At 46.2% G+C, this 19,026-nt stretch overlaps 1 protein-coding gene across 3 annotated transcripts in view; it reads right to left on the bottom strand.

Annotated features, from left to right (window-relative positions):
* Positions 1-19,026, bottom strand: part of SLC60A1 (solute carrier family 60 member 1) — a 244,645-nt gene that overhangs the window by 46,020 nt on the left and 179,599 nt on the right. For 2 of the 3 annotated variants that reach the window (XM_077295122.1, XM_077295123.1), the window contains one exon: positions 3,679-3,799. The exons of the other annotated variant lie outside the window; for it this stretch is intronic. In XM_077295122.1, the coding sequence (XP_077151237.1) occupies positions 3,679-3,799 (121 nt within the window). The remainder of the gene's footprint in view (positions 1-3,678; positions 3,800-19,026) is intronic. 3 annotated transcript variants of the gene reach the window in all.

Raw genomic sequence — 19,026 nt, 5'->3', positions numbered from 1 at the left:
AGGGGTATAGGAGTTTCAAGAGGCTCCAAATCATACCCACAGCGTTTGGCAAAGGACCAATCCATAAGACTCAAAGCGGCGCCAGAGTCGACATAGGCATCCGCGGTAATAGATGATAAAGAACAAATCAGGGTCACAGATAGAATAAACTTAGACTGTAAAGTGCCAATTGAAACAGACTTATCAAGCTTCTTAGTACGCTTAGAGCATGCTGATATAACATGAGTTGAATCACCGCAATAGAAGCACAACCCATTTTTTCGTCTAAAATTCTGCCGTTCACTTCTGGACAGAATTCTATCACATTGCATATTCTCTGGCGTCTTCTCAGTAGACACCGCCAAATGGTGCACAGGTTTGCGCTCCCGCAGACGCCTATCGATCTGGATAGCCATTGTCATGGACTCATTCAGACCCGCAGGCACAGGGAACCCCACCATAACATCCTTAATGGCATCAGAGAGACCCTCTCTGAAATTCGCCGCCAGGGCGCACTTATTCCACTGAGTAAGCACAGCCCATTTACGGAATTTCTGGCAGTATATTTCAGCTTCGTCTTGCCCCTGAGATAGGGACATCAAGGCCTTTTCCGCCTGAAGTTCTAACTGAGGTTCCTCATAAAGCAACCCCAAGGCCAGAAAAAACGCATCCACATTGAGCAACGCAGGATCCCCTGGAGCCAATGCAAAAGCCCAATCCTGAGGGTCGCCCCGGAGCAAAGAAATCACAATCCTGACCTGCTGAGCAGGATCTCCAGCAGAGCGAGATTTCAGGGACAAAAACAACTTGCAATTATTTTTGAAATTTTGAAAGCAAGATCTATTCCCCGAGAAAAATTCAGGCAAAGGAATTCTAGGTTCAGATATAGGAACATGAACAACAAAATCTTGTAAGTTTTGAACTTTCGTGGTGAGATTATTCAAACCTGCAGCTAAACTCTGAATATCCATTTTATCCATTTTCCACAGGTGAACACAGAGCCATTCCAGGATTAGAAGGAGAGAGAGAGAGAAAGGCTGCAATATAGGCAGACTTGCAAGAGATTCAATTACAAGCACACTCAGAACTGAGAAAAAAAAAAAAATAAATAAATCTTCAGCAGACTTCTCTTTTCTCTCCTTTCTCTGTCAATTAATTTAACCCTTTAGGCCGGTCAAACTGTTATGGTTCTCAATGGCAAGAGAACATAGCCCAGCAAACATACGAACTAGCTCTTGGAAGGATGGAAACTAAACTGACCATGAACTAAACCTGCCGCACAACTAACAGTAGCCGGGTAGCGTAGCCTGCGTTTTATCCCTAGACGCCCAGCGCCGGCCGGAGGACTAACTAATCCTGGCAGAGGAAAATATAGTCCTGGCTCACCTCTAGAGAAATTTCCCCGAAAGGCAGACAGAGGCCCCCACAAATATTGGCGGTGATTTTAGATGAAATGACAAACGTAGTATGAAAATAGGTTTAGCAAAATTGAGGTCCGCTTACTAGATAGCAGGAAGACAGAAAGGGCACTTTCATGGTCAGCTGAAAACCCTATCAAAATACCATCCTGAAATTACTTTAAGACTCTAGTATTAACTCATAACATCAGAGTGGCAATTTCAGATCACAAGAGCTTTCCAGACACAGAAACGAAACTACAGCTGTGAACTGGAACAAAATGCAAAAACAAACAAGGACTAAGTCCAACTTAGCTGGGAGTTGTCTAGCAGCAGGAACATGCACAGAAAGGCTTCTGATTACAATGTTGACCGGCATGGAAGTGACAGAGGAGCAAGGCTAAATAGCGACTCCCACATCCTGATGGAAACAGGTGAACAGAGAGGATGATGCACACCAGTTCAATTCCACCAGTGGCCACCGGGGGAGCCCAAAATCCAATTTCACAACAGCCAACAACGCTTTTTCAGCCTGGTTCTCAAGATTAGGTTCCGCATAGAGCAATCCAAGGGCCAGAAAAAACGCATCCACACTGAGCAATGCCGGATCCCCTGGCGCCAATGCGAAGGCCCAATCTTGAGGGTCGCCGCGAAAGAAAGAAATAATAATCTTAACTTGCTGAACGGAATCACCAGAGGAACGAGGTTTCAAAGAAAGAAACAATTTGCAATTGTTCTTAAAATTCAGGAACCTAGATCTATCTCCAGAAAACAACTCCGGAATAGGTATTCTAGGCTCTGACATAGGACTGTGAACAACAAAATCCTGAATACTTTGTACCCTTGCAGCAAGATGATCTACACTGGAGGCTAAACTCTGAATATCCATGTCAGCAGCTGAACTCAGAGCCACACCAAGATTAAGAGGAGGAGAGAAGCCAGACACACAGCAGCTAGACACACGGCAGCAAAAAAAAAAAAAAATTCTCCAAGTTTCTTTTCTCCTGCTTCTGCCATGCAATTAACACTTTACAGGCCGGCTGTACTGTTATGATCCTAGTGGCAAGGATCGCAGGTCGGACTAGCTAAGTAACTGAACAGACGACTAGCTCTGGGGAAGTGGTAACTAGATTGACCGCAACCTGATCCTATCCGCACACAACTATAGGCAGCCGTGGAACGTAACCTGAAAATCCTAGACGTCTCTTCACGGCCTGAGAAACTGACTATTCCTGGAGGGAAAGAAAGTCCTCTCTTGCCTCAGTGGAAAGACCCCAAAGATATAGAATAGCCCCCCACAAATATTAACGGTGAGTTAAGGGGAAAGCACAAATGAGGCCCGCTAACACTAGATAGCAGAAAATAGGAAGAGAACTGTGCGGTCAATTAAAAACCCTATTCAAAATATCCACGCAGAGATTGCTCGAGCCCCCGCACCAACTAACGGTACGGGGGAAGCAACTCCGTACCCCAGAGCTTACCAGCAACAAGAAATCACATATTAGCAAGCTGGACTAGACTCATCATACACAGAAATCATATTGCAGGCAGATGAGCAAAAAATATTCAAACAGAACTTAGCTTATCCTGAAGAGGCAGAAAACGAGATAATCAGGAGTAATCAGAATAGCACTGAATACATTGACAGCCGGCAACAAGTGGAAGTGAAGCAGAGCTAAATAGGAGCCTCCCTGGAGAATAACGAGGCAGCTGATCCAGCCAGACCCGCAGGATAATAAACCAAACCACCAGGGGGAGCCAAAAAACCAAAGTCACACAATACCATCTGTGACCACAAGAGGGAGCCTGAAAACGGAGTTCACAACAGTGCTGTGGTTTTAGTCTCATGTGTTGTGACTGTCTAACAGCCGTGAGACATTCAGCCGCGTCGACTAGGACATATTTTTCGAGCACAACAAAGACACTCGGTTAGCATGGTCGCTCATCACTAATTGGCATACCTTATTATAATGGAAAATATTTAGATCTTTCATATAGCTAAAGCCTTTGTTTTTAAGCTTTTAACCCTTGCCCTTTAAACTTTAATTGAAACATTGTGCTAGAATAACACATGTAAACTAAACTAGGACAGCACTCACTTACTTAGAACAAATATTTTGTGACTCCCACAACAAACAGAAAATGCAACTTTCCTAGAGTGACCACATCAAAGCCTAAGAAACGGTTATAGTCTCTTTGGTTCTTTGTTACCTGCACGCAATCAGTAACTTTTTCATCTGTCTTAAACTATATGTGCACAAGTTGCTGCTAGTAAGACCTCATAGAAATGTGGTATCCTTACCTTCTAAGCATCGGGGATGCATGTTGTCAAGTACTATCAGCAATATAAACAGTGACAGAGCCAGTATAGACAGACTGACCCCACAAACCAAGAAACTGTAGCTGCCTTGTATCTGGATAACCTGCATTTGAGAAAATATACAGCAATTAAACTCTGTAAACCTGGCTTATTAATGACATATATAGATCCTCTGTACAAAGTCTACAAAATACTAGTACTAGTATAGGAAACATTTCATTATTTTCTCTGAGTTAAACAGACTAAGCTGACCTATCAATTGCAAGAAGTGTTTCTCATATTCCATTGTAGGGAGATAGACCGGACCACGGGTACCTGCATGCCGGGTCCGGAACTACAACCCTTTGCAAAAATTATGGACTCGGCTGTTGTGAATTTGGATTCTGGGCTCCCCCGGTGGCTACTGGTGGAATTGAACTGGTGTCTTCATCTTCTCTGTTCACCTGTTCCCATCAAGATGTGGGAGTCGCTATATAACCTTGCTGCTCTGTTAGTTGCTTGCCGGTCAACAATGTTATCAGAAGCCTCTCTGTGCTTGTTCCTGCTCCTAGACAACTACTAGATAAGTTGGACTCTTGTCCATGTTTGTTTTTGCATTTTTGTTCCAGTTCACAGCTGTAGTTTCGTTACTGTGTCTGGAAAGCTCTTGTGAACAGGAATTGCCACTCTGGTGTTATGAGTTAATGCCAGAGTTTTAAAGTAATTTCTGGATGGTGTTTTGATAGGGTTTTCAGCTGACCATGAAAGTGTCCTTTCGGTCTTCTGCTATGTAGTAAGTGGACCTCAAATTTGCTAAACCTATTTTCATACTACGTTTGTTATTTCATCTTAACTCACCGCCAATACATGTGGGGGGCCTCTGTCTCCTTTCGGGGTATTTCTCTAGAGGTGAGCTAGGACTAATATTTTTCTCTGCTAGCTTTATTTAGTCCTCCGGCTGGTGCTGGGCATCTAGAATCAACGTAGGCATGCTACCCGGCCACTGCTAGTTGTGCGTTAGGTTTAGTTCATGGTCAGCTTAGTTCCCATCTTCCAAGAGCTAGTTTCTATATATGCTGATGCTATGTTCTCTTGCCATTGAGAACATGACAGTTTGACCGGCCCACTAAAGGGTTAAAATCCTTGGCTGAGTAAGAAGAGAAATAAGTAGTCTGCTGAAATTTTTTTTTTTTTTTTTTCTCTCCTTTGAATGGCTCTGTGTCCACCTGTTTGTAATGGATCTTCAGAGTGTAACTGCAGGTTTGAATAATCTCGCCACGAAGGTACAAAATTTGCAAGACTTTGTTTGTCATGCACCTGTATCTGAGCCGAGAATTCCTTTGCCGGAATTTTTCTCAGGGAATAGATCTGGGTTTCAGAATTTTCGAAATAATTGCAAATTATTTTTGTCCTTGAAATTTCGCTCTGCCGGAGACCCTGCACAGCAGGTCAGGATTGTGATTTCCTTGCTCCGGGGCGACCCTCAAGACTGGGCTTTTTCATTGACACCAGGGGATCCTGCGTTGCTCAATGTGGATGCGTTTTTTCTGGCCTTGGGGTTGCTTTATGACGAACCTCATTTGGAGCTTCAGGCAGAAAAAACTTTGATGTCCCTATCTCAGGGGCAAGATGAAGCGGAAATTTACTGCCAAAGATTCCGTAAATGGTCTGTGCTTACTCAGTGGAATGAGTGCGCCCTGGCGGCGACTTTCAGAGAGGGTCTCTCTGATGCCATTAAGGATGTTATGGTGGGGTTCCCTGTGCCTGCGGGTCTGAATGAGTCCATGACAATGGCTATTCAGATCGATAGGCGTTTGCGGGAGCGCAAACCAGTGCACCATCTGGCGGTGTCCACTGAGAAGTCGCCAGAGAGTATGCAGTGTGATAGAATTCTGTCCCGAAGCGAGCGGCAGAATTTTAGACGGAAAAATGGGTTGTGTTTCTATTGTGGTGATTCTACTCATGTTATATCAGCATGCTCTAAGCGCACTAAAAAGCTTGATAAATCTGTTTCCATTTGCACCTTACCGTCTAAGTTTATTCTATCTGTGACCCTGATTTGCTCTTTGTCATCTATTACCACGGACGCCTATGTCGACTCTGGCGCCGCTTTGAGTCTTATGGATTGGTCCTTTGCCAAACGCTGTGGGTATGATTTAGAGCCTTTGGAGACTTCTATTCCTCTGAAGGGGATTGACTCCACCCCATTGGCTAATAATAAACCACAATACTGGACACAAGTAACTATGCGTATTAATCCGGATCACCAGGAGATTATTCGCTTTCTGGTGTTGTATAATCTACATGATGATTTGGTGCTAGGATTGCCTTGGCTGCAATCTCACAACCCAGTCCTCGACTGGAGAGCTATGTCTGTGTTGAGCTGGGGATGTAAGGGGACTCATGGGGATGTACCTGTGGTTTCCATTTCATCATCTATTCCCTCTGAAATTCCTGAGTTCCTGTCTGACTATTGTGACGTCTTTGAAGAATCCAAGCTTGGTTCGTTACCTCCGCACCGAGAGTGCGATTGTGCCATAGATTTAATCCCGGGTAGTAAATACCCAAAGGGTCGTTTATTTAATTTGTCTGTGCCTGAACATGCTGCTATGCGAGAATATATAAAGGAGTCCTTGGAAAAGGGACATATTCGTCCATCGTCATCTCCCTTAGGAGCCGGTTTTTTCTTTGTGTCAAAAAAAGACGGCTCTTTGAGACCATGTATTGATTATCGGCTTTTGAATAAGATCACTGTTAAATATCAATACCCATTGCCGTTGCTGACTGATTTGTTTGCTCGCATAAAGGGGGCCAAGTGGTTCTCTAAGATTGACCTTCGTGGGGCGTATAATTTGGTGCGAATCAGGCAGGGGGATGAGTGGAAAACCGCATTTAATACGCCCGAGGGCCACTTTGAGTATTTAGTGATGCCTTTTGGTCTTTCAAATGCTCCGTCAGTTTTCCAGTCCTTTATGCATGATATTTTTCGCGATTATTTGGATAAATTTATGATTGTGTATCTGGATGATATTCTGATTTTTTCGGATGACTGGGACTCTCATGTCCAGCAAGTCAGGAGGGTTTTTCAGGTTTTGCGGTCTAATTCTTTGTGTGTGAAGGGTTCTAAGTGTGTTTTTGGGGTACAGAGGATTTCCTTTTTGGGATATATTTTTTCCCCCTCTTCCATTGAAATGGATCCTGTCAAGGTTCAAGCTATTTGTGATTGGACGCAGCCCTCTTCTCTTAAGAGTCTTCAGAAATTTTTGGGCTTTGCTAACTTTTATCGTCGATTTATTGCTGGTTTTTCGGATATTGCTAAGCCATTGACCGATTTGACTAAGAAGGGTGCTGATGTTGCTGATTGGTCCCCTGATGCTGTGGAGGCCTTTCGGGAGCTTAAGCGCCGTTTTTCCTCTGCCCCTGTGTTGCGTCAGCCTGATGTTGCTCTACCTTTTCAGGTTGAGGTCGACGCTTCTGAGATCGGAGCTGGGGCAGTGTTGTCGCAGAAAAGTTCTGACTGCTCCGTGATGAGGCCTTGTGCCTTCTTTTCCCGTAAATTTTCGCCCGCTGAGCGGAATTATGATGTTGGGAATCGGGAGCTTTTGGCCATGAAGTGGGCTTTTGAGGAGTGGCGCCATTGGCTTGAGGGGGCCAGACATCAGGTGGTGGTATTGACTGACCACAAAAATTTGATTTATCTTGAGACCGCCAGGCGCCTGAATCCTAGACAGGCGCGCTGGTCATTATTTTTCTCTCGGTTTAATTTTGTGGTGTCATACCTACCGGGTTCTAAGAATGTTAAGGCGGATGCCCTTTCTAGGAGTTTTGAGCCTGACTCGCCTGGTAACTCTGAGCCCACAGGTATCCTTAAGGATGGAGTGGTATTGTCAGCCGTTTCTCCAGACCTGCGGCGGGCCTTGCAGGAGTTTCAGGCGGATAGACCTGATCGTTGCCCACCTGATAAACTGTTTGTTCCTGATGATTGGACCAGTAGAGTCATCTCTGAGGTTCATTCTTCTGCGTTGGCAGGTCATCCTGGCATTTTTGGTAACAGGGATTTGGTGGCAAGGTCCTTCTGGTGGCCTTCCCTGTCACGAGATGTGCGAGGCTTTGTGCAGTCTTGTGACGTTTGTGCTCGGGCCAAGCCTTGTTGTTCTCGGGCTAGTGGATTATTGTTGCCCTTGCCTATTCCTAAGAGGCCTTGGACGCACATCTCGATGGATTTTATTTCAGATCTGCCTGTTTCTCAGAAGATGTCTGTCATCTGGGTGGTGTGTGACCGTTTTTCTAAGATGGTCCATTTGGTTCCTCTGCCCAAGTTGCCTTCTTCTTCCGAGTTGGTTCCTCTGTTTTTTCAAAATGTTGTTCGTTTGCATGGTATTCCTGAGAATATCGTTTCTGACAGAGGGACCCAATTCGTGTCTAGATTTTGGCGGGCATTCTGTGCTAGGATGGGCATAGATTTATCTTTTTCGTCCGCTTTCCATCCTCAGACTAATGGCCAGACCGAGCGGATTAATCAGACCCTGGAGACATATCTGAGGTGTTTTGTGTCTGCTGACCAGGATGATTGGGTTGCTTTTTTGCCATTGGCGGAGTTCGCTCTCAATAATCGGGCCAGCTCTGCCACTTTGGTGTCCCCGTTTTTCTGTAATTCGGGGTTTCATCCTCGATTTTCCTCTGGTCAGGTGGAATCTTCGGATTGTCCTGGAGTGGATGCTGTGGTGGAGAGATTGCATCAGATCTGGGGGCAGGTGGTGGACAATTTGAGGTTGTCCCAGGAGAAGACTCAGCTTTTTGCCAACCGCCACCGTCGTGTTGGTCCTCGGCTTTGTGTTGGGGATTTGGTGTGGTTGTCTTCTCGTTTTGTCCCTATGAGGGTCTCTTCTCCTAAGTTTAAGCCTCGGTTCATCGGCCCGTATAAGATATTGGAGATTCTTAACCCTGTTTCCTTCCGTTTGGACCTCCCTGCATCCTTTTCTATTCATAACGTTTTTCATCGGTCATTATTGCGCAGGTATGAGGTACCGGTTGTGCCTTCCGTTGAGCCTCCTGCTCCGGTGTTGGTTGAGGGTGAGTTGGAGTACGTTGTGGAGAAAATCTTAGACTCTCGTGTTTCCAGACGGAGACTCCAGTATCTGGTCAAGTGGAAGGGATACGGCCAGGAGGATAATTCTTGGGTGAATGCATCTGATGTTCATGCCTCTGATCTGGTTCGTGCCTTTCATAGGGCCCATCCTGATCGCCCTGGTGGTTCTGGTGAGGGTTCGGTGCCCCCTCCTTGAGGGGGGGGTACTGTTGTGAATTTGGATTCTGGGCTCCCCCGGTGGCTACTGGTGGAATTGAACTGGTGTCTTCATCTTCTCTGTTCACCTGTTCCCATCAAGATGTGGGAGTCGCTATATAACCTTGCTGCTCTGTTAGTTGCTTGCCGGTCAACAATGTTATCAGAAGCCTCTCTGTGCTTGTTCCTGCTCCTAGACAACTACTAGATAAGTTGGACTCTTGTCCATGTTTGTTTTTGCATTTTTGTTCCAGTTCACAGCTGTAGTTTCGTTACTGTGTCTGGAAAGCTCTTGTGAACAGGAATTGCCACTCTGGTGTTATGAGTTAATGCCAGAGTTTTAAAGTAATTTCTGGATGGTGTTTTGATAGGGTTTTCAGCTGACCATGAAAGTGTCCTTTCGGTCTTCTGCTATGTAGTAAGTGGACCTCAAATTTGCTAAACCTATTTTCATACTACGTTTGTTATTTCATCTTAACTCACTGCCAATACATGTGGGGGGCCTCTGTCTCCTTTCGGGGTATTTCTCTAGAGGTGAGCTAGGACTAATATTTTTCTCTGCTAGCTTTATTTAGTCCTCCGGCTGGTGCTGGGCATCTAGAATCAACGTAGGCATGCTACCCGGCCACTGCTAGTTGTGCGTTAGGTTTAGTTCATGGTCAGCTTAGTTCCCATCTTCCAAGAGCTAGTTTCTATATATGCTGATGCTATGTTCTCTTGCCATTGAGAACATGACACTCGGCGTCCTTGGAGGATGTTCATTCAGTTGTTTAATTTTGTAGAAAAAAGCAGATCACAGACATGGCACAAAACTAAAGTCATTTCAAATTGCATATTTCTGGCTTTAAGAAACACTAAAAGAAATCAAGAACAAAAAATGTGGTAGTCAGTAATGGTTACTTTTTTTAACCAAGCATAGGGAAAGAAATGTGGAGTCACTCAGTTCTGAGGAAAAAAATTATGGAATCACCCTGTAAATTTTCATAACCAAAACTAACACCTGCATCAAATTAGATCTGCTTTTTAGTCTGCATCTAAAAAGGAGTGATCACACCTTGGAGAGCTGTTGCACTAAGTGGACTGACAAGAAGCATGGCTCCAACACCAGAGATGTCAATTGAAACAAAGGAAAGGATTGTCAAACTCTTAAAAGAGGTTAAATCATCACGCAATGTTGCAAAAGATGTATGTTGTTCACAGTCAGCTGTGTCTAAAATCTGGACCAAATACAAACAACATGGGAAGGTTGTTAAAGGCAAACATACTGGTAGACCAAGGAAGACATCAAAGCGTCAAGGCCGGAAACTTAAATCAATATGTCTCCAAAACAGGAAATGCACAACAAAACAAATGAGGAATGAATGGGTGGAAACTGGAGTCAACGTCTGTGACCAAATTGTAAGAAACCACCTAAAGGAAATGGGATTTACATACAGAAAAGCTAAACGAAAGCCATCATTAACACCTAAACAGAAAAAAACAAGGTTACAATGGGCTAAGAAAAAGCAATCGTGGACTGTGGATCACTGTATGAAAGTCATATTCAGTGATGAATCGTGAATCTGCATTGGGCAAGGTGATGATGCTGGAACTTTTGTTTGGTGCCGTTCCAATGAGATTTATAAAGATGACTGCCTGAAGAGAACATGCAAATTTCCAGTCATTGATGATATGGGGCTGCATGTCAGGTAAAGGCACTGGGAAGATGGCTGTCATTACATCTTCAATAAATGCACAAGTTTATGTTGATATTTTGGACACTTTACTTATCCCATCAATTGAAAGGATGTCTGGAGATGATGAAATCATTTTTCAAGATGATAATGCATTCTGCCATAGAGCAAAAACTGTGAAAATATTCCTTGAAAAAATACACATAAGGTCAATGTCATGGCCTGCAAATAGTCCGGATCTCAATCCAATTGAAAATCTTTGGTGGAAGTTGAAGAGAATGGTCCATGACAAAGCTCCAACCTGCAAACCTGATCTGCCAACAGCAATCAGAGAAAGTTGGAGCCAGATTGATGAAGCCAAGAGGTGGTGCAACAAACTACTAGTGATAGTCCATAATTTTTTCCTCAGAATTGAGTGACTCCATAATTTTTCCCCTATGCTTGGTTAAAAAAGTAACCATTACTGACTACCACATTTTTTGTTCTTGATTTATTTTAGTCTTTCTTAAAGCCAGAAAGTTGCCATTTTAAATTACTCTAGTTTTGTGCCATGTCTGTGATCTGCTTTTTTTCTACAAAATTAAACAACTAAATGAACATCCTCCAAGGCTGGTGATTCCATAATTTTTGCCAGGGGTTGTAGAAAGGCTGCATCCTCTGTTCCCAAGGGACAGCTTTGAGGAGGTGGACCTTGCCCTGCAGCCTGAGTGAAGCCTGAGTGGGAGGGACCTTTCTGCAGACCCAGAGAGGCGGGGAGAGCGAGAGAAGGGCACGGAGCTAGTGAAAAGAAAGTGGGCGCAAGAGGAGAGTTGCAGGCCAGAGCAGAGCAGCGCGCAGTGAGTGGTGCGCTCGGTCCCCCTTGCCCTCAGAGTACTAATCAAAGAAAAAGTGTATGCATAAAAAAGCATTCTTATATAACACTTCATAAAAAATTCTCTTGGTGATCCCCTTCTTTTTTATGCATACACTTTTTCTTTGATTTGTGCTCTGTTGTTTTGTATGCGTTGGGTGATCCTAGTATTCTTGTATTGATTGACGGTGCCCGCTTATTCATAAACATTTGCCCTCAGAGTACTGGTGTTGTAGCAGGCAGTATAGAGGGGGCCCCGTCGCCTGCAGAGCCGAGAGTGACCAGCTGCACTCTGGAGCGAGTGACCACTGCAGAGTGGAGCAGAGCCGTGCAAGACAGAGGTGTGCAGAGCCGTGCACACAGAGCGGAGCCAAGCTGGGTGCCGCAGCAGACATAGAGAGGAGTGCTCCAGTCGGGAGCATCAGCGCCAAAGAGACCAGCGTCGACTGCCACCAACAGCAAGGACCAGGGAGAGCGGGACATGCAGTGTGTGCCTAGTGATAGCCAAAGAGTACCAGGTGCTGTACACAACATGACTGTGAGTACCGCACACGCACTGCCCCCAAGAGAGATCACACACGGGACTGAAACTTGCATCCTGACGTGGGGAGAGAATAGTTGTCCTGACCGTCTGTTACCTGACTACCCTCCATTTGAGATAGTTAATGAGCCACGTTGGGCTCGCACCGGACTGTGGCCTGTGCCTTTAATAGCCACAATAGTATATGGACTAGGCCCAGTGGAAGGTACCGGAGACCGACCACTGCCGTCAGAAGACGGAACCAGTGACTAGAGTACCCTCCAGGAGGAGGCGCTGCGCCCGCCGTTGCCTGCACTGTTATGATCTGGTGACCTTGGAGCTGCATGAAACTTTCTCTGGAGTCGGTGGAACCTGTACTGACCGCAAATCCTGAACTAACACCGCAACTAGAAGTAGCCGTGGGGTGTGCCTAACATACCCTAGACACCTCGACACAGCCAGAGGACTAAATACCCCTATAGATGGAAATAGGAATGCTACCTTGCCTCAGAGCAGACCCCCAAAGGATAGGCAGCCCCCCACGAATAATGACTGTGAGTAGGAGAAGAATAGACACACGCAGGTAGAAAACAGGATTTAGCAAAAGAGGCCACTCTAGCTAAATAGGAAAGGATAGGACAGATTACTAGGCAGTCAGTATTAAAACCCTTCCAAAAATATCCACAGCAGATAATACAAAAAGTTCCACAATCTAACTAAAGACATGGAATGTATATCTGCCACTCCAGAGAATCCAACAAGACTGAGAAAATACTGACACAATCTAAGCTGGACAAGAAAACACAAAGAATAACACTGAATTGTGAAGCACATAGCATGTGTGCCACAGGAAAAAAAAAACCAGACACATCTTTGCTGATTTGGCAGAAAGGCAGGAGGAACCAAGCAGAGGTCCAACACCTTCCAACAACAATTGACAACTGGCAAGGACTAATGAATCCTGCACGCCTAAATACCCCAGTCAGAACTGCAATCAGCAGATACACCTGACCAGGACTGCAACTCAGGGGCAACTGCATTACCACCTACAACCACCGGAGGGAGCCCAAAAGCAGAATTCACAACAGTACCCCCCCCCCTTGAGGAGGGGTCACCGAACCCTCACCAGAGCCCCCAGGCCAATCAGGACGAGCCAGATGAAAAGCATGAACCAAATCAGCAGCATGGACATCAGAAGCAAAAACCCAAGAATTATCCTCCTGGCCATAACCCTTCCATTTGACAAGGTACTGAAGCCTCCGCCTCGAAAAACGAGAATCCAAAATCTTCTCAACCACATACTCCAACTCCCCATCAACCAAAACAGGGGCTGGAGGATCAACAGAGGGAACAACGGGCACCACATATTTCTGCAACAAAGATCTATGGAAGACATTATGGATAGCAAAAGAGGCTGGAAGCGCCAATCGAAAAGACACCGGTTTAATAGGGACTGTGATTGTGCGATTGACTTGATTCCAGGCAGTAAGTTTCCTAAGGGCCGACTTTTCAACCTGTCTGTGCCTGAACATACCGCCATGCGGAGTTATGTTAAGGAGTCTTTGGAGAAAGGGCATATTCGGCCATCTTCTTCACCGTTGGGAGCAGGTTTTTTTTTTGTTGCTAAGAAGGATGGCTCCTTGAGACCTTGTATTGATTATCACCTCTTGAATAAGATCACGGTCAAGTTTCAATACCCTTTACCTTTGCTTTCCGATTTGTTTGCTAGGATTAGGGGGGCCAGTTGTACTGTTATGATCTGGTGACCACCTACAACCACCGGAGGGAGCCCAAAAGCAGAATTCACAACACTGCACTATTTAGTGTGCAGCAGGAGCTGCAGTGTGAGAACTTCCATATAATCTTGCTTCCTAATTGTTGTGTTTGAACTGTTGCATTTTACCGTGCCTTTAATACCGTTAACTCTTTACCTCCCTGCGTGGAGCACCTCCCCTGTAAATAAACCTGTTAACCTGTTAATCCCATTCGTCACTGCATCCTGCGTTCCTGCTTGATATCTTACACTTGGTGTAGTCGGCAGGATGCCGTCTATGGATGCGGGGGTGGCAGACCAAGCGGTCAGGGGTACCCCAAGACCCACCATACCGTTGGGGACAATATTGAATAACCTCCCTAAGTTTACAGGAAGCAATATTCTACTGTGGCGCTGGACTGAGCGAGTTAGGGGTATGTTGAGGATGTATCCCATGGATCCCATAATGGAGGCAGAGGTTGCCCTGATGGCTCTCGACAGAGAGGCAAGGACCTCCGTTATATTATGACCTTCCCATGAGCGAGCCACCTTGAACAGAGTACTGCAGATACTTGAGGAAATGCATGGAGACCCCACGGACATATGAGAGTTATGCACGCACTTATTTAGGTGTATTCAAAGAGAGAGGGAGACTGTGACGCAGTACATGAACGCGCTACAGGAACTACACACCACAATTCTGAAGAAAGATGGCATAGGCTTAGGACCCCTTGACATAGTGCTGCGAGACCAGTTGTTGACGTGTCTGAGAGACACGTTGCTTGGGCGGGCTTTGCGTGAGCACCTGCAAGCTAACCCGAACTTGTCTTTTGCAAAAATTGGAGCAGAGACGCGCATAGGTGAGCAGGAGCAGGGGGTTGTAGCCTTGACAGGGATGGTCCGGTGTTGCAGAGTACCCCCCCTGAACAAGGAAGAGCCGAAGTGGTCCTGCGAATTGTGGCTGGGAATGAGAAGAATTTGTGAAGAAGTTGAAGACCTGAAAGACACCTTTGCTGCTATCCTGGAGTACAGCGTCCTACCCCGAGGTAACTCACGGTTAAAGGTGGAAGAAGTCAGAGGGGAAGTGAGGAGCGTCAGAAACACCCCAGCAGTAGTCCTAAGATTTGCTCCCAGTTCGTGGAATGAAGAGCGAAAGGAAAGGAGGTATGCCTCTCGGAGAGGTCGATGATCCAGACTGAGGCGCCCACCAGACAGGCCCAGAAGCGGGTGTTGGACGTCTGGAGGAATGGGACACCTTTCCAGAAGTTGCCCTACCCGAGACAGATGACGGGGAATGTTTGCTCATCCCTCCAAAGGTCCTGACAATTGGAGAGAATGTCATCCCTGGGAGAAGTGGTACGGCGAAAGAAGAGAGTAGCCGCACTCAAAGCCAGACATAGCCATGACGTAGGACGCCGATAAGAGATGGAGAAGGGGTCAACTGCCCACGGTGAGATGTCTGCCTTAGTCAGGTGTGTAGAGGCGAGTCTGGTGACACTCCAAACTGGATCCGAAGATGCCGTCCATGAAGACCAACCCAAAAGGGAAGAAGAGGTGTCTAACTGAAAAGTCCACCGAAGCATGTAGTGACCCTGCCTGTTACAGGATTCCAAAGGGGAAGGGTGAGTGCCAAGTGTTCCCAGTATGCCCACTCCACCAGTTCCCGTTTGTGAAGAAGAACCATTGGCTTCGCTCTTTGAAGTGGAAAGTTCGCCGCCCGACAGCCCAAGAGATCTTAACCGATTGGAAGAGGTGAAGCAGCTGGGTGAGACAGAGAGTGTGGCTGAAAAACAATGGGAAGTGACGCCCGCAGTAACCGGCGTGGATGACGAAGGGTCCGGTCTGCATGGCCTTAATTCGTCCGACTCCAATCCTGACGGGAGTGCGCCTGACAAAGAGAGGGGGTGCTTTGGAGAAGAACTGCCAGTACTGAGTCCACAGACTGAGGAGTCTGAGCAGGAAGTCCCTAAGGTTTCTGATGAAGATAAAGAAAAGGATGACCCGTCAGCTCAAACGTCTGCTGGCAGCGAAGCTAAGAAGAAAAAGAAAAATAAGAAGAAGCGTGTCAAAGTCACTGATGTTGCAGAGGTATTGGATGAATCCCCATTCCCTACCACTTCGTCCGAAGGTTGGAGTGACCTCTACAAGCCTTACTGGGAGAACATGGAGCCAGAGAGGCAGGAGGAGTTGCGAAAATTGTGGGCAGCTGTCGGCCCACAGAAGACTGCATTGGAGTATGATGAAGCCTAGCCAGTGGAATGGTGAATTAAAAGAGAGGGGGAGTATAGGGAGATAGACCGGACCTCAGGTATCTGCATGCTGGGTCTGGAACTAGAAAGGCTGCGTCCTCTGTTCCCGGGGGACAGCTTTGAGGAGGCAGACCTTCCCCTGTAGCCGGAGGGAAGCCTGAGTGGGAGGGACCTTCCTGCAGACCCAGAGAGGTGGGGAGAGCGAGAAAAGGGTGTGCAGCTAGAGAAGAGAAAGCATGCTCAAGAAGAGAGTTACAGGCCAGAGCAGAGCAGCGCACAGAGCAGTGAGTGGCGCGCTTGGTCTCCCTTGCCCTCAGAGAGTACTGGCGCTGTAGCAGGCCGCAGAGGGGAGCCCATCACCTGCAGAGCCGCGTGTGCCCAGAAGCACTCCGGAGCGAGGGACCGCTACAGAGCCGTGCAGAGTGGAGCAGAACCATGCAGGACAGAGGTGTGCAGAGCCATGCACACAGAGCGGTGCCGAGCTAGGTACTGCAGCAGACATAGAGAGGAGTGTTATGGTTCTGGTGGTAAGAACACATGAACTGACCTGATAGGTAAACCAAAAAATAGGACAAGTTCTGGGAATGTGGGAACTTTACTGACTGCAATCCTGATCCTATCAACACACACTATAGGCAGCCGTGGAGCGTTCCTAACTCGGCCTAGACGCCTCTGCACAGCCTGAGAAACTAGCTACCCCTAGAGAGAAACAAAGCCTCACTTGCCTCAGAGAAATTTTCCCCAAAGTGAGAGCAGCCCCCACAAATAATGACGGTGAGTTAAGAGGAAAACACAAACATAGAAATGAAAATAGGTTTTAGCAAATGAGGCCCGCTAATAACTAAATAGTCAGAGGATAGCAAGGAATCTGTGCGGTCAGTATAAAATGCTACAAAAATTATCCATGCAGAGAATACAAAAAGACCCCCACAGAGACTCACGATGTGAGGGGCGCAACTCCGCACCCCAGAGCTTCCAGCTAGCAATCAACTAGCATATAAGCAAGCTGGACTGAACTCATCATATACTGAGAAACATTTTCAAATAGCAATGAGCAAAAATAGACTAGCATAAACTTAGCTTCTCCACGGGGAGACAGGTCACAAGGGAAGTCCCAGAGAGATCTGAACCAGTACTGAATACAACGACAGCATGCGACAAGTAAAGGTCCAGGTGGAGTTAAATAGGCAGCAAGCCTAGCAGGAAACGAGGCAGCTGGAGCCCAGCTACAGACCAGCCGTAACACTCAAAGCCACCAGAGGGAGCCCATGAACAGAACTCACAAAGTACCACTCACGACCACAGGAGGGAGCCCGAGAACGGAATTCGCAACAGAGGAGTGCTCCGGTTGGGAGCATCAGCGCCAAAGAGACCGGCGTCGCCTACCACCAACAGCAAGGACCAGGGAGAGCGGGATGTACAGTGTGTGCCTAGTGATAGCCAGAGAGTACCAGTGCTGTACACGACGCGACCGTGAGTACCGCACACGCGCTGCCCCCAAGAGAGATCACACATGGGACTGAAACTTGCACCCTGACGTGGGGAGAGAATAATTGTCCTGACCGTCTGTTACCTGACTACCCCCCATTTGAGATAGTTAATGAGCCTGTTGGGCTCGCACCGGACTGTGGCCTGTGCCTTTAATAGCCACATTAGTATATGGACTAGGCCCAGTGGAAGGTAATGGAGACCGACCACTGCCGCCAGAACACAGAACCAGCGACTACAGTACCCTCCAGGAGAACAAGAATAAGATATGCATAAAGATGGGATCAGCCATGACTAATAAACTTTTTTACATGTATCAATACAAAAAGGCACAAGAAAACACATAATTTAAGAACATTTAAAAGCCCACATGGCAAGCAAAACTGAACTCAGTCCTCCCCAGGTGATAAAGATTCATTGATAACACTTCATAGCATGCACATGAGCTAGGTCATGGGTATAGGTATAGGACATACTAATATCCCTGGACAGGTGTAAAATAACACTTACAGACCCTAATGGCATATATCATATATGCGTATGCGCATAAGATTGCCTTTGTACATACTATGGGACTCTGATACGTACGCAACTAATCTGCTTGGAGTTTTTCTAAATACTCCTTGTCTCCTTTATGATAGTACTTGGCTGCGGTATCATTGTGATAACCATGCCAGAGCAGTCAATGCACAGGCGCATACCTGGACTATTGCAGCGTCACCTGTTATCTTGGAGATCATTGCGCTGACACACCACGTATGATGTGGTTTCAACAGCTTTGCTATGACAACACATGCGCATGCGCAATGGTATGTGAACTATCTGAAGTGGAAGTTCCTGCATATGTGCACACGCCGTGGAATTCTGGCACGCCGCCGCAGCCACTCAGCTGGTAATCATTTTGCTCTATTAGATGGATATAAATAAGGCAAGGTTCATTGTGTTATTTACATTTTCCCTGATGAAGACGCTCTTGTAGCGTCGATACACATGGGGCCTCAGCCTCCCCATGGGCTGCACTTAGCATTTTTTCGTTGCATTGCCTCTTGACCATCTGGATCTTCTGGGCTAGATCTTTTTACGGGCAACAGGCATAAACCCTTAGCATGTTCAGTGGCTTTATGGATATGTCCTTCAATCCATACAATATTGAATAGCCACTGTGGTGGACATGTGTATTATTTTCTGTGGAACTTAGTATTTATTATTGTTTGGTATCCACAGATCTAGCTGGCAGTATATTGGAACTGTATGCCATTAGGGTCTGTAAGTGTTATTTTACATCTGACCAGGGATATTAGTATGTCCTATACCTATACCCATGACCCAGCTCATGTGCATGCTATGCAATGTTATTAATGAATCTTTATCTCCTGGGGAGTACTGAGTTCAGTTTTGTTTGCCATGTGGGCTTTTAAATGTTTTTAAATTATGTGTTTTCTTGTGCCTTTTTGTATTGATACATGTAATAAAGTTTATTAGTCATGGTTGATCCAATCGTTATGCATATCTTTTTCTTGTTCTTGTCTGTATC

This window comes from Ranitomeya variabilis, chromosome 3 (assembly GCF_051348905.1).
Source record: "Ranitomeya variabilis isolate aRanVar5 chromosome 3, aRanVar5.hap1, whole genome shotgun sequence".
Taxonomy (NCBI): domain Eukaryota; kingdom Metazoa; phylum Chordata; class Amphibia; order Anura; family Dendrobatidae; genus Ranitomeya; species Ranitomeya variabilis.
This window is presented reverse-complemented; position numbering and strand designations above follow the sequence as displayed.